The sequence below is a fragment of the Phaenicophaeus curvirostris genome, chromosome 7 (genome assembly GCF_032191515.1).
Source record: "Phaenicophaeus curvirostris isolate KB17595 chromosome 7, BPBGC_Pcur_1.0, whole genome shotgun sequence".
Classification (NCBI taxonomy): Eukaryota; Metazoa; Chordata; class Aves; order Cuculiformes; family Cuculidae; genus Phaenicophaeus; species Phaenicophaeus curvirostris.
The window spans coordinates 15,658,422-15,670,649 of record NC_091398.1 but is presented as its reverse complement, the minus strand read 5'-3'; the positions used below and the strand labels follow the sequence as shown (position 1 = coordinate 15,670,649).

Genomic DNA, 12,228 nt, shown 5'->3' with positions numbered 1-12,228 from the left:
CGTATTTATTTAACAACTACTGGGCATTAATTAGAATAGATGTAATAATGCAAGTTACATGATACAGATAACCTAGATGGTACTGCCAGTTTGAAGAGTTTTGATTTTATTAATTATTACTTTTTCCTTAATCACTTTTTTCCCCCGTGGGTTTCAGAGGAATGCTCTCCAAGCAGTGTCTCCTGCCACCATGGAAGTTTTGATGCGCGTTTTAGCAGACTGTGACAATTGGGATGACAGGAGCCCTGAGGAAGTGAGCAGAAAGGCAGAGCTGACCCTGAAGTGCCTGACAGAAGTTGTCCATATCCTTCTAACAAGCAGTTCTGACCAGCGGCAAGTGGAGACGAGTACAATATTGGAGAATTATTTCAAGTTACTTAATTCAGACCATTCAGCTTTACCTAATGCAAGACGATGCAGGCAATGGGAGAGCAAGTTCATTGCACTCCAGATACAAATGCTGAGTGAGTACTGGATTGTGTGTTCTTTGAAATATTCTTGGTAATAACTTTGAAGCAATAATGAATGAATGATAATATAACTGTGTTCTACAAAAAGAAGAATGTTCACTTTACTAAGCGATTAAAATCCAAACTTCTTCATTAACATTACTTTACATGTATTCTTGTTTAATTGTTTACTTATTAAAAAGCAACAAACAAACAAAATCCCAGAAGAAAGTTTGAGATTGCTACCATTTAACCTAAATGTCAAGGTTCAAGAACTGCCAGTCTCAAAAAATCCCTTTTGCTAGGCCACAGCTGACACTCATCAGCACCTTAATTGCAGAATAATATGGATCTGTAATAAAATACCCTTGTGGTGTCTGTTATGTGGTACTTTGCTTTTCAAATGGCGTTACTGTAAGCATCGGCTAAAGGTGATGGTCTGAAACAGTTGGTGTTAAGTTATTGGATAAGCATTCAGGATTTGGGGTTTTTTTCATTTGATGTTCAGAATGGGAGATGGGAAATAAAGGTATTTTCACAAAATTCCAAGAAAACTGAGGCATAGCACTGAGGCAGTGAACAATGCTCATGGTACAAAGCTGCTGTAGAATACAGATTAATTGCTTGATGAGGAAGCAAATGTTTGCGTGCTTTAAAGAAAAGGCATCCTGCTTGTGTATTCACAAATGGCAGTTAAATAGCTCCAAAGCAATCAAAGATATTTCATAGATTATTTTTCTAGGTTACATAATTTTTACAGTATCAAAATGTTTAGCTTTAGGCCTAGTGGTCTTTTGTTTAAAACACATGTTGGTCTTGATCAGAGAGTTCATACCATGTAGTTTGTATAATATTTTCCTCATGTTTGTTACATATTGCATGGAAAAAACCGCTTGATGGCTATAAAGTGTTTTGTCTTTGACGCCAGTTCTGTTTTATTTTTGTAGATACCATTACAGCCATGTTAGACTGCACAGATAGGCCTGTTCTGCAGGCAATTTTCCTAAACAGCAACTGCTTTGAGCATCTCATTCGACTGTTGCAGAACTGCAAGGTAAATTTTCCCTTGTCAACGTATTTTTCACCTATCTTGTGGTATTGCAGGTATATTAATTACCTTTATATCTTCTTTATGAATTACTTGTAATTCTATAGTGTCTGCATACTGGAAGTAAAACTTTGGGTCTGTTAGAGCCAATAATGCCATGAATAATCAGAAAGAGCCGAGTCGCTCTAAAATCTGTTTTGATTCTTAATGAAATAGAGATGTGTACTGTCTGTCTTGTAGTTAAAGCAATGTATGCTTATTTTGAGTCCTTAGCAAAATAACTTTAGAGACCCTGCTCAGTCTCTAAAATCTGCTAAGGTTGTTACTGGAAGCTATTGCCCTTCCCCCCTTTTATTTTATATGTTCTGTCACTGAATTGCTGGGAAGTCACTTCCAACTGCTGCCAGATGGAGGTCTGAGTTCTAATTTCAGCGACATATCTTTCCATTTGAAAAAGCCTTGCTGGTGTCCTTTTGTTAGTGTTTAAAAATATTTGAGCTTTGTGTAGCTGACATAAAGTGTGAGCTCAAGCTGTTACAAATGTTCATTGATTGTTCTCCTTCTACGTAAGATTTAGTGTTTACATAATGTGTTCATCTCAGTCTCAGATGGTCATAATTTGCAAGCTAGTGTCCTGCTCAAATTGCTTTGTAAATTTTATTTTTCCCCGTGAAAAAGAACATAGATATGATGTAACTGTGGAATATTTTTTCTCTTATTGTGATATGTTGGTGACATAGCTATTTTGAGCTCTTCTAATGCTAGGTAATTTAATGTTAGCTGCAGTGCACAATTTGATTCAAATCCACTTAGATTAGAACATATTTCAGTGCAGTGATATATTAAAAATAAATGTGTTTGGATTATGTCTTAACTGTAATAATAATCAGTGGCAAAGTGCCAACTGACTTGAAGTGTTTTGAATAATGCTTGTGGGTTTTTTATCTACTGAAAATACACTGTTTGACCTTTCCATTCTCCTCCTCTGTTTGGGAAAGCTGTACCTATTTTTGTACTGACCTTGTACTCTACAAGATTTTTTTATTTTTATTATTTGTTTCTTAAGCCATCAAGCAGTGTGGTGTTTACCTGTTCACGGAGACCTCAGTTATGTTCCTGCTCTTATATAAACAAGTGGTGGAATTTGAGAAAGCAGGAACCAGCTACTCTACTTTTGCAGCTTGCTCTTTTGATTTTTCATCTGCATGTGTGTATGTCCTGAGATAAACTCTTTGGAGTTTGGTTTGGTTTATTTTGTGGTACAATCCCACATAACACTGTGTTTTGATATCAGTGCTGCCAGTTTGCTACACAGTAGGTTTTTTTTCAACCATTTACAGTGAAAAAACTCCCAGGGATGAGAAGTGGGGAGAAGGTGAAGGCTGGGGAGGTGTTGTATGTGTGTTCCAAAATACTGCATCTCTGTTCTTTTTCAAAGCCAAATAGCAAAGATTAGTTTAGCTGTGGAATGAAGATTTTTGTTGGAGGCCTTCTTTCTAGATCTCTTTTCTTTGCCCATGAAAATCTTGCTACTGGATTCACTAGCAAGCCATGTAGAGCACAGTCCTGCGGCTCGCACAGATAGCAGGAGACTCCAGGCATGTCTGAAACTTGGGAAGCTGGTGGATCTTCAGCAAATTTGAAGTGCAAGAAATTTCCATGGAAGGGAGGGGTAAAGAAAATCAATACCACTACTTCTGCTGTAGATATCCCCAAGAACTTGAGGTATTCAAGGCCATACTTCTAGTCATTTGCTGTTCAGCAGTCTTTTAAAATTTAGCTTTTTCCCCCCTTTTTTTTTTTTCATATTTGCTGGTTTTAAAGCTTACGAGCAAACTGTCTTCCCTTAATTATGCTCTAGAGTTTAGAGATCTGCAAAACAGCCTTTCAAAATTGCTCATTAAGTTTTGATCATCAGAATGTTGCTTTTTGCCTGTGATATATGAAAAGAAGACTGTTCTTTAGAGGTATCAGGATGTGCTTACTCCATTCTGAGAACAATTTAACAAGTTGCTTTGTTGGTCATCAGTCTTTTCTCATCTTGTTAAAATCTCTTAAAGATCAGAGTTTGAACAAAGCACGATAACCTCTAGCATTAGGCCTGGTTAAAAACAAATACTGTTTTCTGAAGAGTTTTTAAATAGAAGACTTAAAACTGTATGGGCATGGTAATAAAAAATATCTTTTTCCATTTTACATGTATTATCAGAATTGAAGTAACCCATATGAAAGATTTCTTTGATTTTTTTGCATGTCTGCATTTGCTTCTGTTTAATGTTCTTATTTCCACTCATTAATGTTACAATCTTTTGAGGCATAGTATATTTATTCTGTGGCATTAAGTGCCCTTGACCGTGATGTACCTTTCAAAATGACTCGTGTTTCTAACTATGTACTTTCACACTTATGTAATTCAAATTAATATCTTGAGTGTTGTCCTTCCATTTGCCCCAGTTCATGGAAGATGATTTCTCAGGGTATTCCCCTTCAGAGAGACCCCCTAGCAGATAAGGAAACAAAGTGTATAAGGGGGAAAAAAAGACAAATGCTTAGTTTTAACCCACCAAAGAAAAGGGTTTTTTTGGAAGGGACTTTAAAACTTTTTGATCGGGAATTTTTTTAACACTTCAATTGAATCTAGAAACAGAAGAAGATAAATTTTAATCCTGATTAGATTACAGTTAAACTTTGCATATAAAGTAACTGTAATCAATAATTAAGATACTTCTAACTTGCAAATTCAGGAACTGACTAGGAATCTAGCTACTATACACAGGGCAGTTTCTTAGCTGAAGATGCAGTATAGGTAACTTTGATTTAAAGCTATTTAGAAACTGTCTGATTCTTAGGGTGATGGCAGAGATATTTTACTCTTCTTCCTATCCTAAAGACTATGTGCCCCAGAAATTCTGTTGCTGTTTCTGTTTGAAAATAAAAATGTTCAGCCTTCACCTATGATGAAGCATAAGTGGAAAATGGTGAAACACCTGTATCCATTTCTTTGTTAAAGGCCCAATGTTGTCTTTACTTCTTAAAAGCAAGTTTTTGAGAACCTACCTGCTAAGCTGGTGATCAGTATAAATTCCAGATAGATGTTTTCAGTGATTACATATTTTAATTTAATTCTGGGGTAAAAATAAGTGATTACTTACGTATTTTTGCTAAATAGAAACCTTCGGTATTGTAAGAATTAACAAAGGCTGATATTAATGGAGGATTGTGTCTCACCAGTGTGAGAACTTTTTTTTTGTCTTGTAATATAAATCCAGGGCAGCCTCCACGGGTTTGGCTGCAGGTAACTGTTTAATGCAATTATTCCCATTATTCTTGTCTCTGTTTCTAACAGCTGTTTTTAAATGCTAACAATAAAGTGGCAGACAAGAGTGAGAAAGACCTTGCCAACAAATTACTGACAGAAATGAATGAGGACCAGGTACCTACCTAACCTGTATTTTGCTTCAACTGAAGTCAAGACACAATCACAGGAAAATTTATTCCTGTGCTTCACCTTAACCATCTTCTTTAAGCCATCCGCAGCAAGATGGACCTGTGTTGCTGCACACCATCACTATTTCCTGTCTATGGAAAATATTTTTCTGAATAACATTGAATTCAACCTCAGTTTTATTCATCAGCTTCAAATTGAACGTATTTGCAGTAGCTTAAGCCTCAGTTCTGGAAAGGAAAAGGTGAAGTACATGAATGGAATCCAAATGAATTCTATCAACGTAGTGGTGATTTCTTTTTTTTTTCCCCTCTCCTTTTCCTCTTTTTTGCTTCTTTGTCTCAGCACTGTGGTGTGTTGGATTCTGGGGCCTTGTTTGTGAATCTCAATGGTTGTATTTGATTCTTTGGTTGTCATCAAGAACAGATGTTCACAAAACAATGGACAGGCTGAATCAGGGAGGTAGGAATAGCCTGTTGCTATAATTTTCCATAAATATTATGGAAAGTTTCAAATGAAAATTGTTGTTGTATTAATCTTATAGTAGAACGATTTGTTCTGATTAAAAATGTAAAGACATACTAAATACAAGATATGGTAATCTACAAATTGTGCTTCTAACTAATAGCTTTGGCCTTTTTAGAAATGCAGTGTGATGCTTGTAACCACCTGTAAATGTATCTTCACATCTAACAAAATCTTCTGATTTTTGTTACTTCATTTTTAAAATGTTTGATATGTATATAATCTTTCAGAAATGATGACATGGAGTATGTTTGTTTGCACAGTTTTGCTAATTAGGTTTACTGATGGATGCAAAATAGTGCTCCTTAAAACCACAAATAAATGTCAATACAAATAAGAATAAAAACTCTCAAAAGATACCTTGAATTGGAAAAAGATATGTTGATCAATGTGATGAGGATACGGGTGAGGCAGCAACCTTACTGTGCTGGTGTGACTTATCTCTTACAATTTGTTTATGTGCATTGCATTGGTGTGTAGGGTGTGGATGGAAAAGAAAAGACTACGTATGAACTGCTGGTGCCCAATTGTCCAGCAGCACACACACCTACTGCAAGAGGTTTCCTAACTTGTTTTCCTCCCTCCCTCTTGAGGCTGTCCATTAGCCGCATGAGGAAAACCTGTTTGTCCATCCAAATATTGGAAGCACTATGTGTGTTGTGAATGATTCTCTTGAAGTATACGGCTGGTTGTCTACTGCTCTGTAATTCCTCATAGGCTGTGGGGTTATGAAATCTTAACTGGTGGGGAGATGATTTTTTGAAGCATGTTAGCGAGCTCTTTGTTTTCCTCCTGGCAGGAGGGCACAGTATAGATTTTGGAGCTGAACTGTCTTTGTCCATCTGGATGTAACTTCTGTACCTGTTACTTTCAGGTGTTCCAGGGGCGCCTTGACTGCTTGGCAGTATCAACTATTCAAGCCCTCACAGCAGTAATGCACAAGTCTCCAGCTGCTAAGGTAACGGTATATATGCAGCGGTTGGTTTGCAGTAGGTTTCTTGGTCTTGTTTCTGGTTAGTGTTTTTATGACAATACCTTGATGAATCTTAAAAAAGATTAGCAGATTGTGGTCACACATTCCTGAGAGATATGGATAGATGAGTAGCATCCCTTTAGATGCGTCTAATGGCTGGACACTGAGCTGTCTTTTTATCAAAACTTGAAGAACAGAATGTTAATGGCAATTGGAACCTTTTGTAAAGGAAGTATATAGTTACTTGTCGCATGAGTATATGGGGTGGAACCTAATGGATATTTGCAGGAATCTTCAGGCAGGAGTTTGTGTTCTAGTTTCATCATGGCTTTAAACTAACAGATGATAGTATTGCTTTCCAAATAGTGGTCTTGCTGTTCCCCTGCCCGTTCTTTTTAGTTGGTCATGTGGTGTGATAAATGGATGGGTTGTGGTTAGTTTGTGAACTAATTGCATGGAATCTAAGACCACAGAAGAATATTGTATTTATTCTTAGATTGCTGAATTCATTAGATAGGTCCCATGGTTGAGTGATTCCCTAGTCTTGGCACAGGAAAATGAATGCAGCTGCATAATGGGGGGTGAGAAGGAGTAAAAGTCAACTGATTTGGTTGCTCTTGCAGTACAATCCAAGTGAGATATGGGGTCAATTATGTCCCTCCAGAGCATTACTCAGAGTGTGTATTTTTCCACTGACTCTGGGAAGAGTTGTATATATATGGGTGGAGACTGCTATAGTCTGCATTAGAAAATAAAGTTGTAAGTATTTTGTGATAGAATTAACATTTTGATTATACCAAAGCAATTATATTATTGTATAGGTAATTATTAAAAATAACTTTGATCTGTTTTTTGTTTCTCTGCATGCTGCAGTGAGATCCTTCTCATCTACAGCATGTTGGAGATAGTACAATGGACATATTATCAATGAGATTTCTAGCCTGTAAAACGTTATACTTGCCTTCTGTTTATTTTGTATCTAACACTGTGTTAAATTAGTCTGTTGCAGTAAATGAGCAATCTGTGTACATTTCATTCATTAGTGAGACTAGGATTTTTATCCTCAGGAGGTCTTCAAGGAAAGGATTGGTTATGCACATATATATGAGGTACTAAAATCGCTCGGTCAACCTTCACGGGAACTGCTGGAAGAACTCATGAATATGGTGAGATGTGCTTGCTTTGAATGCTGAAACTCATACAGCTTTTCAACAGTACTTCTAGCCCTGTTTAATTGTATTTCACGTCTGAGTTCTCTGCTGTTTTTCAGGCTGTGGAAGGTGACCACATGGCTGTTGGGATACTAGGCATTAGTAATGTCCAGCCCTTATTGCTGCTTATCCAGTGGCTTCCAGAACTAGAATCACATGACCTGCAGATTTTCATCTCAAATTGGTTGAGGCGAATCTGCTGTATTAACAGACAGAGTCGTGCCACGTGTGTCAATGCGAACATGGTCATCCGTATCATTGAGACACTAAATTCCCACTCTGCGCTCCATTGTACTTGTGCAGAGAACCTGATAGCCCTTCTGGGCTCTTTGGGGAGCCAGTCAATGGGCTCAGAAGAACTGCTTCAACTAATACGGCTCCTGAGGACTGAGGAACCAAAACAAGCTCACCCTTATGTTGTTCCAGTGATGCGAGCCATTCTAGCAATGGCCCGGAAGCAGGGCATGGCTAGTGCATTGCAGTATTTCAACTTGTGCCACAGCATGGCTGGAATTGCTGTTCCGTCAATTCATAAGTGGCCAGGCTCTGCATTTTCTTTCAACGCTTGGCTCTGCCTTGACCAGGACCGGGTGGACCCTAGCACAACTAGCAAAAGTGGCAAGAGGAAACAACTTTATAGGTATAGTTAACTCTAACTACTTCAACAGCACAAATCTAGGTCATCTGTTCCTTGTGGCATGCAGTACCCTATGACATGGTACTTCTGCTTATCTTCATAAAATGCAGTATGCAGTGCTTAGTTTGTGAAAGGAGCAGTATCATCTGTCACCAGAGCCAGGTTGTATTAGAGAAATAGGCATGTAGTTTCTCACTTATGTGTTCTTGTCTACAGTTACAATGTCCATAACTCCAAATTGCTTTAAGGTTTGTCACTTAAACAAAACATCCCCAAAAAAATACACTCAAATCCCCACCCCAAAACAGAACAACCTTACCAGTATTTCTTCTGAAGGTAACAAAATCTGTTTTCTGTATGAGAGCACTATGAAAAGGACATCTTCATTTTCTTAAACAGTAGACATTGACATGGATGATTACTGGTGTAATTTAATTTTTTGGGTACTAATATTCGACAGTAAAAATACGGAATTGGGGAAAGCTTATTGCATGCTCTCACTCTCCTCGGTCCATTTTACTGCACTGCACTTTAAGTGGAAATGTTGAATAGTGCAATTGCAATCTTAACAGAATTAGTATTTTCCAGTCCCCTGCGTCTTGAATGTTACTTCTGGTTAATAACCACACTGTCAGGTGGAGACCCCTTGGGTTGCAGTGGCTGCCCTGTGTGTTTGTATAGCACAGCCCTGATGAAGGGTGCTGCCTGATGAACTGCCACAACATTACCAGTGTTTGTCAGTGTGTCCTACTAAAGATTTTCAGTAGACTGTACTTCTAGAAAACTGGGGTGGAATTGCACCACAAAGTTAAAAAGTTGCAATTGGATTTCAGTGTGATGCTATTATACCAGTAGCTGACTGGTTTTCTATCAGCATATGTACAATTTTGAAGACGTTCTAGTTTTGAGGAGCTAAATCTGTAGTGTATTGAAATTAATACTTAAAAGAGGAAATATTTCAAATTCCAATTTCAGCTTGATGTGTTAAGCACGCAACTGAATTAAAATAATTAAAAATTGATCTAGCTGCTATGTTTTACAGTTTTTGATCGTAAGATAGCTTAGGTCTGTGGATACTGTCTATAATACTCATGTTCTCTGTGCGTGAGTTGTATTATTTGGTACATGCAGATATTTGGTAGTACAGTAGTTAATGCATCCACTTGGAATAATGGTGCCTAAGGGTATGTAGCACATTATGGTAGCAATTCACAATTATATATAACTTTTTTATATTCAAGTGCTTAGTACATGAAAGGTTTCTCAAGGCAAACCTGTGCTTGCAGGGCCTGTTTATAGATAGTTGCTTACAGCTGATTTTTTTTCATTGTATGAGTGAAATAAAATATGTAACAATGACTACACTTATATTTTGCACTAAGGTAAGGTTCGTGCTGATAGATAACCATGGATAAAAGCAATCACGAATGGCAGTGTCTCATCAAACAATTTTAACGCAAATTTGTCTATAAAATTAGATGTAGCTTTCTATGTTATCTAGAAGAGCTATTCCATGTGTTGTTCTGGTCTTTAAAATAAATTAAGTCTCTGTATACAACACCATGATGTAAAACAAAGGAAATGGAGAAGATGCACCCACTGACTGTAACAGTAATATGACAAATCTGCATACAGTATTGACAGCTTTGTCCGAGGCTGACAGACGCAATTCAGTTGATAGAATACAGCACAGGTTGCAGACCAGTCTCTTTATTATTACAATATTGTAGCTTCTAGACACCTCAGCAGACAGGACTTGTAACGGAACTAGCTTAAGCTGTGTGGGTCAAACTGAAGCATCACTTGTTGGGACAAAGGTTATGTTTCCATGTAAAAGGTGGAAGGCTGCAAGGTGCTTTGAGAGCTTTGATAGGGTGGCTCTGCAGAGGGATCTGGGCAGGCTGTATCGATGAGCTGAGGCCAATTCTATGAGGTTCAACAAGGATGAGTGCCAAGTCCTGCACTTGGGCCACAACAACCCTGTTCAGCGCTACAGGCTTGGGGAAGAGGGGCTGAAAAGCTACCCAGCAGAAAAGGACCTGGTGGTGCTGCTTGACTGCTGGCAGAACATGAGCCAGCAATGTGCTCAGGTGGCCAAGAAGGCCAATAGCATCCTGGCTTGTAACAGTAATCGTGTGGCCAGTGAGGAGTACTCAATGTTAGTGAGGCCACACCTCAAATAATGTGTTTCGTTTTGGGCCCCTCACTACAAGAAAGACATTCAGGAGCTTGGAACACGTCCAGAGAGGGGGAATGAAGCCAGTGAAGGGTCTGGAGCACAAGTGTTATGACGAGCAGCTGGGGGACTGGGATGATTTAGCCTGGAGAAAAGGAGGCTGAGGGGGTGAACTTATTAGTCTCTGCAGTTACTTGATAGGAGGTTGGAGCAGGGTGGGTGCTTGTCATTTTCTCGCAAGTAGCAAGTGATAGGGTGAGAGGAAATCTCCTGAAGTTGCACTAGGAGAGGTTTAGATTGGATACTAGGAAAAATTGCTTCACCATAAGGGTTGTCAAGGATTGGGACAAGCTCCCCAGGGAAGTGATTGAGCCAACATCCCTGGAGGTGTTTAAAAGACAAGTAGGTGTGGTGCTTGGGAACATGGGTTAGTGGTGAGCTTGGCAGTGTTAGATTCACAGCTGGACTTGATTTTAAAGGTTCTTTCCAACCTAAAGGATTCCATGATTTTATGAATCTTTCTGGATCACTCTTTGGATTTGGCCTGTGCCTTGATGTGCCTGGTCAAATAGTAAATATTTGGTAGGGAACATGGCTTAAGTTGATTCTACCCTTAAGGAATGTACCGTTAGGTGATTTCAAATGTTTTTTATGAAGACAGTCTTTGATTGTGTGTTTTGATGTCTTTTTCTGTAGCTTTTTTACAGGAAGTGGTATGGGGTTTGAAGCATTTATTACGTGCTCTGGGGTATTGGTGGTTGCAGTTTGCACGAAGAGGGAATACGCAACAGTGATGCTGCCTGACCATTGTTTTTTTGACTCTCTTTGGGTAAGATTTGATACTGAAAACCACTTTGTTTAGGATAGTACTGTTGGCTCACAAGTCAAAGTTCAGTTTTTCATTGTTTTACAAATGGTCTGTTTTATCATATATAAGTAATTCATTGCATAAGAACAGATCTAATCTCAAATAATGCTAGCACTTTCCGTGTAGATTAGTGGTTGATTGAGCTAAATTATGCATATGTTATTAGGCATTTGTAATTGATAGGCTTGTTATACCATTGTTAGAGGTTTTTTTAACTTGCAGACTTTTTTTTATGTTAAATCATAATAAGTATAGGTGGCTGTGGTGCTGTGTGGGTGAATAATGTGCTACCACGTTTCTGGCTTGCACTTTTCTGTTCCCATACTTAAGGACTGATGTGCATTATGAGGACATAGATGTAGCTCTTCTCCTTCAAAAGCCTTTTTACCTGTAAACTATTTTAAAGCTGAGGCAGCTGATAGATGGTATTTTCTTGTGGTTGATGTTTGGATTTATTTTCTTAAGTGGTTTCTTCACACTGCTTTTTATTAATGACTTAATTATTTTATATTGCTTAACCAGCACAACGTAACTATTGTTCATGTGCCTGGAAAGAGGCCTTTTGGTCAGAGCCTTGTGTACATCTATGTTAATGGACAGCAGAAGGTCTCTGCCCCACTTCGATTCCCTGCCATGAATGAGGTAAGTACCTTCTGAGTCAAACCCCTGTCCTGATGAGCTCTCATAGAACAATGAGAACATAGTTGGCTTTTTAAATTTGCAAATTCTGCAAGAGTTTAAAATACAGCTTAGCCTATTGCTAATAAGCTTCTGGTCAACTTCTGATAGCGTCTGCAATATCAGTTTGGAGTAGAATTAACTTAGTGCTTGATTTAGTCATCTCAGTTGAAAAACAAAACAAAAAAATGTAGATTACCTTGGATTAGATTTTAGGG

At 38.2% G+C, this 12,228-nt stretch overlaps 1 protein-coding gene across 5 annotated transcripts in view; it reads left to right on the top strand.

Moving 5' to 3' along the window:
- The window catches only part of NBEAL1 (neurobeachin like 1), an 85,349-nt gene that overhangs the window by 29,407 nt on the left and 43,714 nt on the right, over positions 1-12,228 (top strand). For 4 of the 5 annotated variants that reach the window (XR_011337731.1, XM_069860961.1, XM_069860959.1 and 1 more), the window contains exons 8-15: positions 158-464; positions 1,397-1,503; positions 4,844-4,930; positions 6,342-6,425; positions 7,508-7,606; positions 7,711-8,291; positions 11,161-11,293; positions 11,855-11,974. Coding sequence is in view for 4 of the 5 variants with exons in the window: in XM_069860961.1 (XP_069717062.1) it covers positions 158-464; positions 1,397-1,503; positions 4,844-4,930; positions 6,342-6,425; positions 7,508-7,606; positions 7,711-8,291; positions 11,161-11,293; positions 11,855-11,974 (1,518 nt within the window). In the remaining variant the exon portion in view is untranslated. The remainder of the gene's footprint in view (positions 1-157; positions 465-1,396; positions 1,504-4,843; positions 4,931-6,341; positions 6,426-7,507; positions 7,607-7,710; positions 8,292-11,160; positions 11,294-11,854; positions 11,975-12,228) is intronic. The other variant, XM_069860962.1, reaches the window with a different exon arrangement.